Source organism: Aegilops tauschii, chromosome 3 (assembly GCF_002575655.3).
Source record: "Aegilops tauschii subsp. strangulata cultivar AL8/78 chromosome 3, Aet v6.0, whole genome shotgun sequence".
Taxonomy (NCBI): domain Eukaryota; kingdom Viridiplantae; phylum Streptophyta; class Magnoliopsida; order Poales; family Poaceae; genus Aegilops; species Aegilops tauschii.
Window position 1 is genome coordinate 616,029,688 of NC_053037.3, and position 17,400 is coordinate 616,047,087.

The following is a 17,400-nucleotide window of genomic DNA, read 5'->3' on the forward strand; positions in this document are numbered from 1 at the left end:
CATTTTCCCTCTTAATTTGCATGTTGCAGCGGAGGAGTGGAATCATCGAAAAGCTGTAGAATTACCAAAATAAAGTATAGCGAAGAAATTATATTTCCGGAGAACAAAAATGTCCAAGAAATTCGGAAAGTCAGAAACTCACGAGAAGAAAACCAGGGTGCTAAAATTGGGCCAAGAGGGCACCTATGAGGCCCATGCTGGCCCACCTCGCGGCATTGAAGGAAATATGCCCTAGAGGCTATAATAAAGTTATTATTTATTTCGTTATATCATGATAAATGTTTATTATTCATGCTAGAAGTGTATTAACCGGAAACATAATACTTGTGTGAATACATAGACAAACAGAGTGTCACTAGTATGCCTCTACTTGACTAGCTCGTTGATCAAAGATGGTTATGTTTCCTAGCCATTGACATGAGTTGTCATTTGATTAACGGGATCACATCATTAGGAGAATGATGTGATTGACTTGACCCATTCCGTTAGCTTAGCACTCGATCATTTAGTATTCTGCTATTGCTTTCTTCATGACTTATACATGTTCCTATGACTATGAGATTATGCAACTCCCGTTTACCGGAGGAACACTTCGTGTGCTACCAAACGTCACAACGTAACTGGGTGATTATAAAGGTGCTCTACAGGTGTCTCCAAAGGTACTTGTTGGGTTGGCGTATTTCGAGATTAGGATTTGTCACTCCGATTGTCGAAGATGTATCTCTGGGCCCACTCGGTAATGCACATCACTATAAGCCTTGCAAGCATTGCAACTAATGAGTTAGTTTCGGGATGATGTATTACGGAACGAGTAAAGAGACTTGCCGGTAACGAGATTGAACTAGGTATTGAGATACCGACGATCGAATCTCGGGCAAGTAACATACCGATGACAAAGGGAACAACGTATGTTGTTATGCGCTCTGACCGATAAAGATCTTCGTAGAATATGTAGGAGCCAATATGGGCATCCAGGTCCCGCTATTGGTTATTGACCAGAGAGGTGTCTCGGTCATGTCTACATAGCACGCTTAACGTTCGTTGACGATATAGTACTATGAGTTATGTATGTTGGTGACCGAATGTTGTTCGGAGTTTTGGATGAGATCACGGATATGACGAGGAACTCCGGAATGGTCCGGAAGTAAAGATTGATATGTGGGTAGTAGTGTTTGATCTCCGGAAAGGTTCCGGAATCCATCGGAAGGGGTTCCGGATGTTTCCCGAAATGTTTGGGCACTAGAACACTTTATCTGGGCCAAAGGGGAAAGCCCACGAGGTTTTTGGAAAGCGCAAAAGGAAGTTTTGCGGAGTCCATGGGCCAGACGCCAGGAACCCTGGCGTCTGGCCCTGGAGTCCGAGAAGGACTCTTGCCTTTCGGGTGAAACCGACTTTGTGGAGGCTTTTACTCCAAGTATCGACCCCAAGGCTCAACATATAAATAGAGGGGTAGGGCTAGCACCCAAGACACATCAAGAAACACCAAGCCGTGTGCCGGTAACCCCGTCCCCTCTAGTTTATCCTCCGTCATAGTTTCTGTAGTGCTTGGCGAAGCCTTGCGGAAATTTTTCTTCACCAACACCGACACCACGCCGTCGTGCTGCCGGAACTCATCTACTACTTCGCCCCTCTTGCTGGATCGAGAAAGGCGAGGACGTCATCGAGCTGAACTTGTGCAGAACTCGGAGGTGCCGTGCGTTCGGTACTTGGATCAGTCGGATCATGAAGACGTACGACTACATCAACCGCGTTGATAAAACGCTTCCGCTTACGGTCTACGAGGGTACGTAGACAAACACTCTCCCCTCTCGTTGCTATGCATCACCATGATCTTGCGTGTGCTTAGGAATTTTTTTTAAATTACCACGTTCCCCAACAGGCATGGCCATGTGCCGCGAGCTAGGGGCCCGTGGGGGCCATAGTGCTTGCCACCAGATCTCTCCGGCACCCCTGGCCCAATATTACCCTTAAAATTCTAGAAACAATTATCAAGATTTTTTTCCCTGCCATCTTCAAGGCGAAAACAACGCAGAGCACTTTTCGCTCCCATAGAGCTTATCTTCCGCGGTCGTTCCCCTTCGGGTTGAGGTAACTGAAGCCATTAACATCACCAACACTCACTTCATCGTGAGGATCACATCACCAAGTCATTCATCACTAGCACCATCTCCATCATCAACTCCATATTCCCCTACTTTTCAATCTATAAACTCTAAGCTGATATATGTTGATGAGATCACTTCTGGACGCTAAATTTCTTGTTAGTAGTTGATGCTTATTAGTGGTTTATTGGTGAAAGAATTGTATGTTCACATTATAATATGTATCATTATCACACTGATGATGATCACTATGATGTCTTGTGAGTAGTATGTCGCGTTCTTGAGAACTTGGGAGAAACCTTGTTGCTAATAACCATGTCAAATTGACTAAGTCCGTTGTTTTAATATTATGTTTTGGTGTAATTCTCTAGTAGTGATGTATGAATGCCGACTACATTTCACTTACCCTTTATGGGCCTAGAGGAGAACATTATGTGATAAGTTTTCTTTGGATGGGTTGTTCGAGTGACAGATATTACCATACTACGAGTTTGTGAATTGTTCCATAAGGATTAATTAGGGACCCTAGAATTTAATGCGATGGTTGTTATCTTAATTATCCTTTTGTATCTACAGATGCTTGCATAGAGGTTATACTCATAAGTACATATCTTTGTCCAAGTTAGGGCGGTACATAAGCATAGGCTCCACCACACAATACTTACTAAGGAAATGAAAGTTAAAGTCAATTCAAAAGTGTTGTTCTACTCCCGAGCTCATGTGAGCTCGGGTGGACAGTAAAATAAAAAAATGGGAAAAATGAAAAAAAAATCCAATTTTTTAATGTGTGAAACATTGATAAAATGTTTGTCGGTTTGCAAAATTTCATCACCACTCATGTAAATCGTGGCAAAAAAAACGACACTCGAAAATGCTGTTTTCAAATCCATTTTGGAGCATTGATTTTTTTTGTCACGATTTCCATGAATGTCATATGGTCATGAAACTTTGCAAGCCAACAAATTTTTTGTCAATGTTTCACACAAAAAAATCAGATGTTTTTGATATTTTTCCCATTTTTTCGATGTTACTGTTCACCCGAGCTGACATGAGCTCGGGTGTAGAGTAGCTGTGTCCCCCCAATTCGATTGAACTATAGGTGAAAAAACTTGGTGAAATACCCACGGTCCCCGAGATTGATTTGATTCATATAAGTACTACAATTATTTTGTCCTTAGCATTGGCCACTTGCTACATCATTATACTTTTGCTGCAAATTACATTATTGCAATTGCTCTCTTGATCATTTGAACAATCAAATAATTTTACAGCTTTTATAGTAATTCTTGCTATTCTTTGCACCAATTATTTCTTATCCCTGTTTGATTTGACACTCTTACTTATCAAAAATATCTACAATTAAACCCATACCGTCATGGGTTATTAGGATGCTTGTTCTTTTGTGTATTTGGGGTTGTTCGAGGTGATGGGGGCGGTGCTTGATTTGGGAAGGGGAGTAGAGTCTTGAATTGATCCCACGATTATCAAACCAGGCGAAAAGCAAGGGAGCCCCCCCCCCCCCCCCCCCCCCGCCCCCTCACGGTTGTGCCTTGATTGGGAGAACACATAATGACATTTGGTTTGGTCCTTGTTCCCTTAGCACCATATATAAATGAGGAGGTCGTACCCTTGGGCATATACATACACGTACGGGCTACCCCCTCCCCCAAACTCCTAACTACCAATCCTAAAGGATGCTAGAGGGATCAGAGGGCCATCACCACCCCCGGCCACTACAGTGTCGGTGGCTTGTTGATGCCATCTACATCACCCTGCTGTTGCTCTTCTTGTTCGAAGGACTCCAATTCGATGGAGGCTCCCGACTGGCAGCAAGTGCTACCCACTAATGAGTTCTGCAAGTCATGGTTAGAGCATCTACAACTGTGGTTGCCTAAAGTGGAAGCGTTAGTATGAGACCATAAGACCAATCCCCGCCCCTAGTTTACTTACCATGTGAGATTCATCCTCACTTGACAAATATTTATCATGTCTTATAATAACAACAAGTACCCCTTCTCATGGCTTGGGCGAACAAGGCAGTTAGGGTTTCCCCTGACTCCCTTCGGTATCGCCGATGGTCCACCTCGTCTCCGGTGGCCTTAGGGCCATGAAGGCGTGGTGGACCCCGACCCTTGCTGGTGGGACGGGTCATGCTCCATGTTTATTTAGAGTTTTGAGTTCAGTTAGGGTTAGCGTACTTCTCAGGGAGGCGAGATGGCGGTGGCTCCTTGAAGTTGGAATAATGTCTTCCCTCCTAGCCATGTCCCGGTTGTGCGTCTAGCGTAGTCGAAGGGCATGTGGAGGTGTCTCTAGTGGATCTCATGGGTTTCGTTCGGTCCTGGTCTTCGGTGGATATGTTTGGATCTAAACTTCATTCGTCTTCCGTGGTTCCATATGGATTCGACGGACCATCATCTTTGTTTTAGCGTTTATAGGTTTGATCCTTTCGATTTACTCATCATCAGTGATGTTGATGTTCTAGTGCGATGGTCCTATGGGGCCTTAGCACAACAAGTTCCTAATTGTCTACTACAACAAGGTTTGCCCGACTCTGGTGAACGAAGGGCGATGACTTCGGCGCCCCTTCGACTCGCTCCAGTGCTTGTAGTCGTCTCTAGGTGATTGGTGTACATAATTATAGTTTTTTCTTTACTTCTGTTGCTCTTTATTTCGTCCTGTATTCATGGCGAGTCCACGAGCCTATCGCCTGCCACGGGCCGCACTACTGCGGACGTGGCCTATGGGAGGAAGCCATGCAGCCTAGGATTAGCTCGCACCTGTGTGTGTGTGTGTGTCTTCTCACACTTGGGAGGGAGCTTCAGGAGCTAGGCCTAGCTTTGCTTCGCCTCTCGCACGAGTTGTCACGTCATGTGAGAGGGTCAGCACAGTGAAGCGATTCACGGGAAGCTTTTGAAAACAAATGCATGAAACCCTCCACGGGCCAGTTTCAGGAAGGTTTCATGGAGTTTTTTATTTTTATTTTGAATGTTCTTCTTTACCAATTTTCATACCTTTTCTTTTTTCAGCTTTATTAAATACATATAGACTTTTTAACACATGTTAAAAAAAACGCATACACGCGGAGCTTTTTTTAAACACGTTGAATTTTTTTAAATGCCACAAAAAATTTAAACATGTGCACGTTTTTTCTTCTGCAAAATAATTTATAAAATAACTATGCTTACCTATTTTTACATTGTCTCACATATTTTTCAAATTCTTTATTTTTTTGAAAAGTCATGAACAATTTTTTGAACTATTAAAACATTTCTTACTAAATTACGTGAGCATTTATATTGAACACTTTTTTCAAAACAGATAAATTTTTTAATGTCACGGATATTTTATTAATGTTATAAACCATTTCAATTTCGTGAGCGAAGTTATTACACTGCTTGAAATGCTCGATGAACGCTTCAAAAAATTAAAGTTCCAAATATGTATTTAAAATATTTGGAAAATATTAAAAAAATGAAACTCACCTGCGTAACGTACCCACACGATCCTATTGGGCTAGCTCACTATAGCCCCACTTGAGGCAAGGCTAGCATATGTCTCGGTGTCAGGACTATAACTCGATTAGCCTGAGTCTCAAGCTAGTTTGGGCACGCCTATGGGAGCACCTATCTGCCGCTCTTTGTGGTGGAGTGCACGCTTTAGAAGTTTCGAACCGAGGATCTACAGCAACAGATGCAGTTGTACTACCAGTTGAGTTAGCGAGCAAATCTTAGTATGTAGGAGCACAAAGCAGTAGGAATCAACACTAGATTCTAATGTATATAAATTTTGAATACAAAACATTTTTCATAAAAAAATTCAGTTTTTAATGAAAAGCGACCACTTTCAAATTAATGAACCAATTTCTAAAAAGTCAAACATTTTTTTAAAAGTAATGAACTATTTTCCGAAAATGCAGATTTTTAGCTTGTTTTTTATAAAATGCGAACAATTTTCCAAAAACATGAATATTTTTCTTAAATTTCCAAACTAAATTAGGGATATTCAAACAAATTTTTTGAAACATGAACATTTTTTAAATTCCCAAAAAAATATGAAAAAACGAAATGTTTTCAAGTTTGCAAACAATTTTGAAGCGGGAACATTTCCTAAACCCTGAAGTAATATTGAAAACACAAAAAAATTTAGAATTTTATGCAATATAGGAATATTTTCTGAAAATCCAGAATAAAATTAGAAGAAACGGACATTTTTTTAAAATTGTGATTTTCTTAAAAGGAACCATCTTTCAAAATCCCAAACATTTCCTTAAAAGGTTTTCAAAAATATGTAGCAAAAACATTCTGAACAAATTTTCAAAATAATGAACTTTTTTTAAATTCCGAGAAAAATTATAACATGCACAAAAAAATTGATTTGGACAAAATTTGAATAAAGGATTTTTTTTTGGAATTATGAACTTTTTTATAATCTCAAACATCTTTTGAATACGAAAAAAATTGAAAAAGGAAACGAAAAAGAAACAGAAAAAATTAGAAATAAAAAAGAAACAGAAAACCAGAGAAAAGATAAAATAAACGGTTCAGAGAACCTTTTGGAAAGTTCCTGAAACCTACTACCAAGAAAGCTACGTACGTCGTATTATAAAAAAAGATAAACGGTGAATTAAGATAATAAAGTGAACACTCTCTTTGGAACCATAAGAAAGCTACGTACGTCGTATTATAAAGGAAAGAGTGTAGAAAAACAATGCCTACTACCAAGAGTCATCAAATGCCAAAGAGATAAAAGGATCACTAAGATTGTCACCACAACAAATATATAGCACCTAACTAGCTTTGGACATCCCTGTGAAAAAATAAATAGATTTGGCCAGCGAACATCAAGGATAGTCTTTGTCAAGTAGCCAAAGTTTTACAGCAAACTACCGTGCAGCAAAACCAAGCATCAGGCCAAGTTGTAAAAAAGGGGCATATTTAGTCAATGCAACTTTGTGTAACTGAGTTAGGATCAGAGTTGGTGAGACAAATAAAAAATTGAACCAGGCGCAATAGAAAACACCAACTCAATCAATTTATTAACCACTATAGAACTAAACACATGTCATAATCCAAGATAGTACAACAAAAGAAACTGATAACGACGGGAATAGTGGTCCAATTATGAAAGCTAGATCAATCATGTGTGCCCTTAAGAACTCTAATTTTTAAGTTGTTGTTCTCCACTCCCCTAATGATCTTACACAACTCTTAATTTCTTGTCATGCACGCCGCATAGGCAATTTTCTTGCCCAATGTCCTTTGCAACACATGGCACCCTAAACCCTCCACCTTCATGCCAGCGCGGTCTCTCGCCGATGAGCTCTTCGACAAAGTTGTTGAGCTTCTCCACACTCACATTTGGCATCACCACCACATGTGCGATGCTTCCCTCACATGCGAGCTGCCACTTGTGTACGAATGCCTCGTCATGTGGCCTCTCGAACACCACTGTGCTGCTCAACTCGTTCAGGTACGCACTCACTCCCGCCTCCCTTAGACGGTTTGCGAGGTGATGAGCGTTTCTCAAGCACTTCTGGACCTCTTTGCGGATGCCCCTATAGCCCTTTTTGTTCAGCGTGTACCAAAGGAACATTGGCGCGTGCCCGTTGCGGCTCCCCATGATCGTCGCGTCTCTAGATGATAGGTATTCAATGTCAGTGGAGAGCACTTTTACATGCTCGAGCCTGGTTATTACCACGCCACATGGTACTGGACATCCCATGAATTTGTGGCCTGATACGCTCACGCTTCCGATAGGCTTCTTGAACGTTACCTTTGGCGCCTAGAGGAAAATAGAGAAAAGGTAGGTTAGTTATGTTGTTCTCTAGATTTATAAAACTTGGTACGACATGCGCTAATTAAATACCATTTACTGCTTAAAAATTAACATGACCCACTTGTTTGATAAATGGCATCATAAGGCCAGCTAGAGCACCATCACAGTGGATGTAGAATCTATCTCGGAACCCACATTTCTCTAGCGTTCTTATGATCCTGTCAAGATCATCGATGGCCCCCTTGACAGTCGTTCCTGCAAGAAACAGAAGCAAAATAACAAAAGTGTCAAAATCAACCATAAAGAGAGACACTTAAGCAAATCATTTTTTGGACCATTCTGATGAAAATGTGAAAGCAAGATGCTAACCTATATTCACATTAACAATCGCAGGCCTCCCGGGGTTCTGCGACAATTTGGACTTAAAATCCGCGCAGTTCATCTCTCCAGAAACTAGAGTGTCGATCTCCACACACTCGACTCTATACATCCTAGCTGCCTTGAAGACGGAGTAGTGCGACTCACAGGACGCGTATATGATCCCATCAGGAAAAAGCTCCCTCCTGCACATGAAAATCACAAGTAGTCGATCAAATAGTTTTCGATATACAAAATAGACATGCTCTCAATCATGTGAACAAATTATGCAAGATATATAGATAGATACTAACCCGACTAATAGGCCATGGAGGTTCCCTTCGGTGCCGCAGTTGGTGATGTATCCCCAATATTCGTCTTGTTGGAGGTCCCAGAGGCGGGCGAACCAATCGAGTACGGCAACCTCAAACTGCCTGGAGTGGACGCCGTAGTTGCTCTCGATGAAAGGGTCGCCGAGGTTGTTGATGGAGAAGTTCTGGAATTGGGCCATCACACTGAAGTCGAAGTCCAGGTTGTAAGGGTACCCTTCGAAGGACAAACATTTGCATGAGAAATTAACTTGTGCATGATAGTATAAACTGCATGATGATTTTTTTTTACAAACGTGTGTATGTATTTTTTTTGTGGTGCTGGCAATGGTCAAACATTTAAGATGCGTTCCTTTTAGGTACATGTAAAATGTGTGTATATTATGAAGTGTACCTATTTTTCAGGGTGTATATTAATGTATGACTTTGTTGAGTCACAATAATAAATATGTACGGCTTTTTTACACACAAAAAATATATGCATAACTTCTGTTCGTAAGTTTGTGGAACGGGTACCCCACCAAAACTACAGAATTCTACCACTGTTAGCCAGGCAACTAACCAAGAGATGAAATATAATCCGATAAGTAGTGTGCAAGTTGTCAGAAGATCATTTTTTATTTTTTTGAGAAACAGTTGTTAGAAGATCGCTAATCACGCGAAAACATTTAATCCTTTGTTTTGGAAAACTTATTAACTCACTTAGTCACTCGATTCGCAAGAAAAAAAACTCACTTAGTCACTTTACTACCTTTTGCTATTGGTTTTTAATTGTGTGACTAACTTAGTTTGGCCCGGGGTCTAAGACTCCTTTGTGGAACTGGTACCCCAACAAAACTACAGAATTCTACCACTGTTAGCCAGCCCACTAACCAGAGGAAATATATAATCCGAGAAGTAGTGTGCAAGTTACCACTTGGCATGAGTGGTAAGCTATATCAAAAACAATGAACAAAAGAAGTAGTGTGCAAGTTGTTAGAAGTTTTTTTTTTTTGAGAAAGAGAGAGACAGTTGTTAGAAGATCGATAATCACGTGAATGCATTTAAACTCTTTTGATTTGGAAAGTTTATAGAAAAACTGTTCTATTTGGGCAGGGCTAAAGCTTTCCTGAAGTTTGGGACATAGTATTTGTTTATCTTACTGCGGTAATTTCACCTATTTATCCTGGTTTCAAACGGGAATGTTTTCAAAATGAAAATTGTAACTGCTCAAAATTTTCTCATGCAGCGCCACGTTGCACACACACGAGGACTAGGAGCATGCATGCCGCACGCCAGCGCGAGGCATGCATGCAAGCCGGAGCTCATGCACTACGCTCGCCGATGCAGATCGATGATGGAGGTGGCTGTACCCAGGTGGTGGGTAGTCCTCTCTTGGAGGTGGCGGGCGAAGCCGGCGAGGAGCGCGGCCACGTCGTCCCGCCGCTCGGCCGCCGCCTCCGCGTCCGCGGGCGGCTCCAGCACCGCGAAGCCTTCCACGGCCACACGTGCCGCGTGCTTGCCAGTGTCTCCTACCACCACCACCTGCGGCAGACCATCAGTAACCGGCGGGACAACACCGCCGACGCCTCCGGGGTGGTTCTGGACCTTTTGGTGGCAGTGGTTGTCGGCCGCCGGCGGTGAGCCTACCAGCATCTCTCCTCCTACGACGACGTCAATGCTCTTCTCTACCATCTTGCTAGCTACCAACCGCGCCACTCGATCACAGCTGAAAACTGTAGTGAAGAGAGAGAGAGAGAGAGAGAGAGAGAGAGAGAGAGAGAGAGAGGTGGAAGAAGGATGGGGGATGGCGGTGGAATATATAGGGAAGGAGAGAGCTGGGCGGAGGGGAAACTGTAACGTGCACGTCGGGTACGTCGCAGAGCAGGGGCGCCCCCTCGGGGCGGGTAGAGCCGGCGCCCGGCGCCGCGTCGTCGCCTCGTCGACGTTGTTACTGCCTACTGCTGCCTGTTGGTGACATGCACATGCGTGTCAGCGTGTGAGCCCCTGGCGTCCCTGTCGTCGTCGGCGAGACGGTGGCGCGTCGCTGTCGCCACGCATCTCATCTCGCGTGGCAGATGGCTAGGTAGGTCGGTCCATTACTCAGTTGACTTAACTGGTAATTAGGTCGAGATTGGCCGATGGATCGACCGGTGCCATTGGCCGGGAGGAAGAAGAAGAGATGGACGACGATCTAGCAGCTAGGTAGGCGCGCGGGGACGGGACGCCGCCCGCCCCCCTACGTGGATGCGTCATGGATTCTGTCCGGCCTCTAGCTAGCACCTTTGCTTCGCTATCAGAGGTAGGCACACGCTAAAAGGGACGCGCAACTAGCTAGGCTAGAGCACGCATGCACCATGTCGATCGATCGACCCGGCTGTACCCAGGGGAGGCGACACATTGCTTGTCCTATCTGCACTGCGTACAGATTGCGATCGGTACCATTAGCATTAGAGGTGTAAGAGCAACTCTAGCGGATCCCGTAAAACCTTGGCCGGGACGCTTTTTTCATGGATTTACGGGACCGTAAAAACTGCCCGGCCTGTAAAATCTTTACGGGAGTCCCGTAAACACCCCGGTTTCACTATATATGCTGGCTCCGGGACATTTTAGGGTTCCCATCCTCTTTTTCTCCCATCCTCCTCCGTCGCATTTCTTTTACTCCGGCGACAAATCCAGCGGGCTCCGGCGATTTGAGCCACCTGATGCGAGAGGAGATGTCGTGCGTGGGCGGCGGGAGGGGTGGCCGTGCGGGGCTCGGCGGTGAGCCGTCTCGCAAGTGCTGCCACGACGCGGAGGTCGGGAGCTCCTCCCTCCGCCTGCCGGTGGAGGAATGGTGGAGGGAGCGGGTGTGCATCCGGAGCAGGGGCGTGGAGAAACTTCAACCGCCTCGACCGCATCTTCTCCCCCACACTCAAGCGTCGCCGGGCGGTGGAGAAGACATGGTTCAAGGCCAAGGAGGCCGCCACCGCCGGAGATGAAGCTGCAGCGGCGCTGGTTCCGGCGCTGTTCGAGGAGTACTAGCTCGCGCAAGTCCTCTCCAGCACCCTCATGGAGTACCACCTCCACGGCAACCCGTCAGCCGCCGCCGACGATGAGAAGATCTAGTATGCTAGTATGCTCCCCGTTTAAGTATGAACTGTGTCAATTTCCGTTTTTATTAAGTATGAACTCCGGTATGTAGTATGAACTATGTTGGTATGTAGTATGGTGAACTCTGGTGACGTTTTGAGTGGCATGAACTGCGAATTTGAATACGCGGTCCGGCGTCCTGCAAAAATCGTTTCCGGGATGCCGTAAACAATTTTTTCGGGATGGCATTTACTGGATCTAGATGCTCTAAGAACGCAACCCGCTTCCTCTTATGAGAATTGTGTCTAAATCTAAGACTAAAGCTATATTTGTATTAGTATGGTATACATATGGCCGCCAACCCGCCCCGCTTGCTTCCTTGGTACTGTGCATCATACATAGGGGGGACTGTGCAACAGTTACCGCTCACTCGTTTGCTATTAGACATGCGCCCGAAATTTTATCAGGCACCCGATATAATCACCTTCTGCAAGCACAGCCCCAAGAGAGACCGATGCATACGTGTATGTGCATGCATTCAGGTGTATATATGCATGAATGCATGCACCGGTAGCTATGCTTTACGTGCAGGCCAGTCACGGTCAGCCAGCAAACGCACTTTGATCCACGTTTAACTGTGACGACCACAGGCGGAGCTCCCGGTAGGGCGAGGTTGGGCGCTCGCCCTACCTTGATTCCGCGGTAAAAATTGTATACGTGTACACATACAAAGCCTGGGACTCTGGAGTTCGTACGTGGTCTGTAGGAGAAAGAATAAAGTAAGGCCGGGTTGCATGTGCCGGTCAGGCCGCTTAATTTGGTCCTGGAGCCTGGTCTCGATCGTTCGCTTTCTCTAAGCTGCCGACTCAATGAACACGTAGGTCGGATCGAGCGTAGTCAGCCGTCAACCATGCATGGACGCACCAGCAAACCATGCGTTCGACGAATCATGAATAATACAGTAGTTAGCCATTGCCAGAGCGCGGTGGCGGCAACTCACAAGCCTCACGAAAGACGGAACACAAGGACGGGTCCAGACGTGGGCGAAGGTAGGGCGCAGTTGTGCAGCGGCGGCAGCGTGGCTGATCACAGGTGGCACGCCGCCGGGGACGTTGCTGGTCATGGACAAGAAGAGGCAGATGTTTTAAAAGGTAAAAAGAAAAAAGAAAATTTTCTAAATTTTCTGCATGTTCATGTTCTGAATTTGTCCAACTCAACCAAATCGTCACAAAATTTCCCCAATCTTTAGTCTACTAGATTGCATCGAACTTTTGTATGCTTTAGAGTCTACCCCACCTTAAATTATTTTCGTCCTCCGCCACTGGTGACGACTGTGTTCTATAGCTAGCTAGGTGACCTAGGTCCAATATCTTGATATTTTCTACTGTACTGTAGTTACACCTTACACGCAAGATCCACGGACTCAGGTAATTAGACGTGCTACAGTGAACAATGACGACCTCGCAATTCAGAATCTTTCTCCCTCTCTCTCCATCTCTTTCAGCTACTTATTGAGGATCCTTCTCCCTGTAGATACTAGACAAAGCCCCGCGCGACGTTGTGGAAGTTTTGAACTAGTTAAGTTTTAAACTCTGAACCTCTTGGTTGCAAGTTTATAAACCTCGACACTACCTCGCTAGGTCGGTCTGTTACTCAGTTGACTTAATTGGTAATTACGTCGAGATGGATGGGCCGATGCCATTGGCCTGGAGGAAGAAGAGATGGACGATCTAGCAGCGAGCAGGTAGGCGCGCGGGGACGGGACGCCGCCCGCCACCTACGTGAATGCGTCATGGATTCTGCCCGTCCACTGGCTCGCTTTGCTTCACTATCAGAGGTAGGCACACGCTAAAAGGGACGTGCGCGACGCACAGATGGCTAGAGTACGCATGCACCATGTCGATCGACCCGGCTGTACCCAGGGGAGGCCACACTTTGTTGTCGTATCTGCACTGCATGCAGATTGCGATCGGTACCGTTAGAGCATCTACAGCCGGACTTGCAAATTCGACCCCTTAAATGCCCGCGCCCTTATATTTCGTTTCGGGCATCCACATATCTCAAATCCAGACTTTTAAATCCATGTAAATACATGTAGGTCGATCATGCAACACAATGTCGCACGTAAATAGCTATTGTTGGTATCAAGCATACATAGTGTTTACATAAAATTTATTTGAAGTGCCAAACTCAAGCATTGCCTCCCTGGTTGCCATTGTGGATCCACATGTGCTCCACAACATCATTGAGTAGCTGCGTGTGCACCTGCTGATCTCGAAGATTCTGATGCATCTGCGGAAAGTTCATAAGCCGAGCCGCATCTTGATCTTTCGGGATTTCAACTTGTTCTCCGGGTGCTTTGAAATCATGGGTTTGGGCTACACCATCATCCTCATCCTCGACAATCATGTTGTGCAGAATAACACAACATGTCATCAGCTGTCACAAAGTTTCTGATTCCCACATCATTGCAGCGTTCTGCACAATTCCCCAACGAGTTTGAAGCACACCAAATGCCCTCTCCACGTCTTTCCTAGCCGCTTCCTGCATTGTTGCAAAGTGGCTCTGTTTATTGCCACGCGGTTCGGATATGGTCTTCACAAATGCCGCCCACTGAGGATAGATACCATCGGCAAGATAGTACCCCATGTTGTAGTCCTGGTCGCCGACGGTGTAGTTGCACGGGGTGATTCCCCATTGCAAAGCCTCCTGAACATCGGAGATCGTTGAAGCACGTTGATGTCGTTGTGAGAACCGAGCATTCCAAAGAAAGCATGCCAAATTCATAAGTCATGTGATGCCACCGCTTCTAGTATGATGGTGGCCTCTCTGGTGTGACCTTGATACATTTCCCGCAGACCTTTGGTGCAGTTTTGCCATTGCCAATGCATGCAATCAATTGATCCGAGCATTCCTGGAAACCCCCTTGCCTCTCCAATAGCCAACAACTTCTCCGTGTCCTGCGCATTTGGTTCTCTGAGATACTCCGGTCCAAACACCTCAACCACAGCGCGGGTAAATTTGACAGTAGTCTTCAGGCACGTGCTCTCCCCCATCCTGACCATCGCACCGACGGTGTCTGCGGCAGTACCAAGTGCAAGCATCCTCAGAGCAGCTGTGCACTTCTGCTTGGGCGAGAAAGAGAGTTCACCGCAGCAATCCCTTCTCAGCTTGAAGTAGTCGTCGCGTGCCTCCACTCCCTCCACAATGCGCAAAAACATTGGTTTCCGCATGCGAAACGTCGACGAAACCATGGATCATCCGGGAAAGCCGGTGTGGGAGCAAAGTAGTCATTGTGCATTAGCTTTGCTCCGGACACCCTGTCCAGGTTGATCACTCTTCTCCCTTTGATTGAGCCCTTGAAGTTGAGAATATGCTCCACCTGCCGGTCCATTTCCTCTTGCATGATCATGTCCACTTCTTCGTCCGAATGCGACGAATTAAAGAATTCATCTTGAATCATTTGGTCAAGCTCCGTCGGTCCATACTCCTCGTCCGATGAAGCATCAGAATCCATCATTTACCTAACAAAATCACAATAATTCCGGTCGGTCAATGTGTCGAACACATCAAGCGCAAGGCGGAGCCGGAGAGTTGCCGGACGTACCACGGTGGCGTCCGGGCCGATGACGACGTTCCCCGCGGCAAGGACGGGAGCGCTCTTCCGGAGCTGGCGGCGAAGAGCCTGGGAACGGCTGCAGAGCGGGCGCGGCGGCGGAGCGCGAGTCGGACGACACGGAGGAGGAAGAAGAGAGGAGATAACAAATGGATCCGACTGGTCTACGGGTGGATTTGGTGCAATTTCAGATGGGGTCGGGATGTCGGGTTCGACGTGGCGGGCGTGCTCGGGCGCCCCCATATTCGCCCCATATTTGGGCTGGATACGGGGGTTGCCGGTCAGCCCGGGCGTTTGAGGGGCCCGTATGGGTCAAAAAAATCGTGACCGGGCGGCTCGCCCGGGCATATGAGGCGGGTTTGAGAGGTCCGGTTGTAGATGCTCTTAGTTAGTACCTATGTATTGTACTAAAGTTATACTAAAGTTATACTAAAGTTGATAAACTTATTTTGAGACGGTGGTGTAAAACTGCACGCACCAGCTAATTCACCCAAAAGCACAAGCTATGGGAGAGGGTCGGACACTATACTCCAACACTTCCCCTCACTTTTATGCTCCTTTGAAGTTTATGACGTGGGCAGCGGAAGCGGGGGCAGGCTGCTATTATTTATTCTGTTTCCTGGGTTTTGAACCCTGAACCTCTTGGTTGCAAGTTTATAAACCTAACTAATTCACTCGTCGGTCCGAATTATGAGGGAGGGCCACACATTATACTCGTTAACACCGTCTTCTTCCCGATGCACCACTATCTCGACACTACTGCGCCCATGATTAACACAGCCCCTACTTGCGTCGTGGCTCCACGACGACTACCTCGACATCGGCCACCCCGGCTTAACATCAATCGCGGCGTCCCTCACATGGCTAACTCGACCATGGCTACACCAAGCTAATCTTCGTCGTTGGAGATGTCCACGACGTACTACCCTAGCTAATCTTCGTCGACGGAGATGTCCACGACGTCGGTGCCGGGCGCTGGATGGACGACCGCGTAGGAGGACTCTGGCTCCTCCTCCTCCTGCTCGACCTCATCCATCTAGGCGAACATCTCCTCCTCCTCCTCCTCCTCCTCCTCCGCGGTGTGCTACGCCTCCATCTCCTGCCGGGGACGGCGTCTTGCCTCCGCATCCGACTCCAAGAGGAGGGAATCAAGGATGGCCTGCTGCTCCGCCTACAGATCCGCGTCCCTGGCGTCCCCCACATCCTCCTACTCCTCCTCAACCTCGTCCAACTCCTCCTCTGGATCCACTGCATCCGGAGGTAGCCCCACAACGATCCGGACTTCACGCCTTACCCGGATCTGCTCAAGGAGCTGCAGCTGGCGCTCTGAAGTTAGAAATGGGTGGCCCCTTATCCGGCGGTGTGGGGGCATGGCTATTAGTGGTGGCGGACGGGGAGTGGAAATTGACGGCGGCGACAGACGGGCGGAGGAAAACGTGGAGGGGTAGGGTTTCGGTGCCGGCGGTCAGCTTAAATAGCCGGGCTAGGCACTACGCAACCCGCCGGAGCGGCGCCACAAGGCAACATCGGTCCGACGGAGGAGACGAGCTTTGGACCGCTGCTTTCCGGGTGATTTCCGCATGGGACCCCGACGTCAGTCCGACGTGGCGGGCATTGCCCGGGCGCCCCCATATCCGCATCATAATTAGGGGTGCCGGTCAGCCCAGACGCTTAATGTCCGTTTGAGGCGTCTGACTGGGTCAAAATTTCATGACCGGCAAGTGACCTGGCAGCCCGCCCGGACATTTGAGGTTTGGGATGCCTGGTTGTAGATGCTCTTACACCTTACACGCAAGATCCACGGACTCAGGTAATAAGACGTGCTACAGTGAACACTTACGATGTGGCAATTCAGAATCTTTCTCCCTCTCTCTCCATCTTTTTCAGGTACTAATTGAGGATCCTTCTCTCTGTACATATACTATACACGCTGCAAAAAGGAAAAAAAAAACTAAATATCTAGCCAGTCGTGCCGGGTGGGTGGAATAGGAACTCAAGCAACCGACGAATGCACTGACCTGATCTAGGCTACTTAGTTAATTCAGCTAACGTCTACAATGCACAAGTAATCGCATCTCTAATTATAAACTCTCATGCCGCGTCACCCCGGCCCCGTGTGTTTTTCATGGATGCACGCAAGCCCGATCGGGTAAAAAACTATTGCTCACAA

General features: G+C 46.6%; 2 protein-coding genes across 2 annotated transcripts; both read right to left on the minus strand.

Annotated features, from left to right (window-relative positions):
• Window positions 1–7,113: 7,113 nt before the first annotated feature.
• Window positions 7,114–10,323, minus strand: LOC109736106 (serine decarboxylase 1). The gene is made up of 5 exons (XM_020295326.4): window positions 9,916–10,323; window positions 8,549–8,780; window positions 8,247–8,440; window positions 7,999–8,132; window positions 7,114–7,883 (listed from the first exon to the last, which is right to left on the minus strand). Exons 1-5 carry the CDS (start codon window positions 10,235–10,237, stop codon window positions 7,299–7,301), a joined length of 1,467 nt encoding a protein of 488 aa, XP_020150915.1. The 5' UTR covers window positions 10,238–10,323; the 3' UTR covers window positions 7,114–7,298.
• Window positions 10,324–14,056: 3,733 nt separating this feature from the next.
• On the minus strand, window positions 14,057–15,134 carry LOC109736111 (uncharacterized). The gene is made up of 3 exons (XM_020295330.1): window positions 14,934–15,134; window positions 14,545–14,814; window positions 14,057–14,323 (listed from the first exon to the last, which is right to left on the minus strand). The coding sequence occupies exons 1-3, from the start codon at window positions 15,132–15,134 to the stop codon at window positions 14,057–14,059; spliced, it is 738 nt and encodes a 245-aa protein (XP_020150919.1).
• Window positions 15,135–17,400: the final 2,266 nt, after the last annotated feature.

What these genes read in the sequence shown, in the direction of transcription:
- LOC109736111 (XM_020295330.1), bottom strand. Translation starts at nt 15,134, where the DNA reads ATGATGGATTCTGATGCTTCATCGGACGAGGAGTATGGACCGACGGAG. An exon ending in GAGTGATCAACCTGGACAGG is followed by an intron (nt 14,815 to 14,933) that starts GTGTCCGGAGCA and finishes CGCATTGTGGAG; the next exon opens with GGAGTGGAGGCACGCGACGA. An exon ending in AGTTGTTGGCTATTGGAGAG is followed by an intron (nt 14,324 to 14,544) that starts GCAAGGGGGTTT and finishes TCCGATGTTCAG; the next exon opens with GAGGCTTTGCAATGGGGAAT.
- LOC109736106 (XM_020295326.4), bottom strand. Translation starts at nt 10,237, where the DNA reads ATGGTAGAGAAGAGCATTGACGTCGTCGTAGGAGGAGAGATGCTGGTA. An exon ending in CTCCATGGCCTATTAGTCGG is followed by an intron (nt 8,441 to 8,548) that starts GTTAGTATCTAT and finishes TTTCATGTGCAG; the next exon opens with GAGGGAGCTTTTTCCTGATG. An exon ending in TGATGCCATTTATCAAACAA is followed by an intron (nt 7,884 to 7,998) that starts GTGGGTCATGTT and finishes ATTTTCCTCTAG; the next exon opens with GCGCCAAAGGTAACGTTCAA.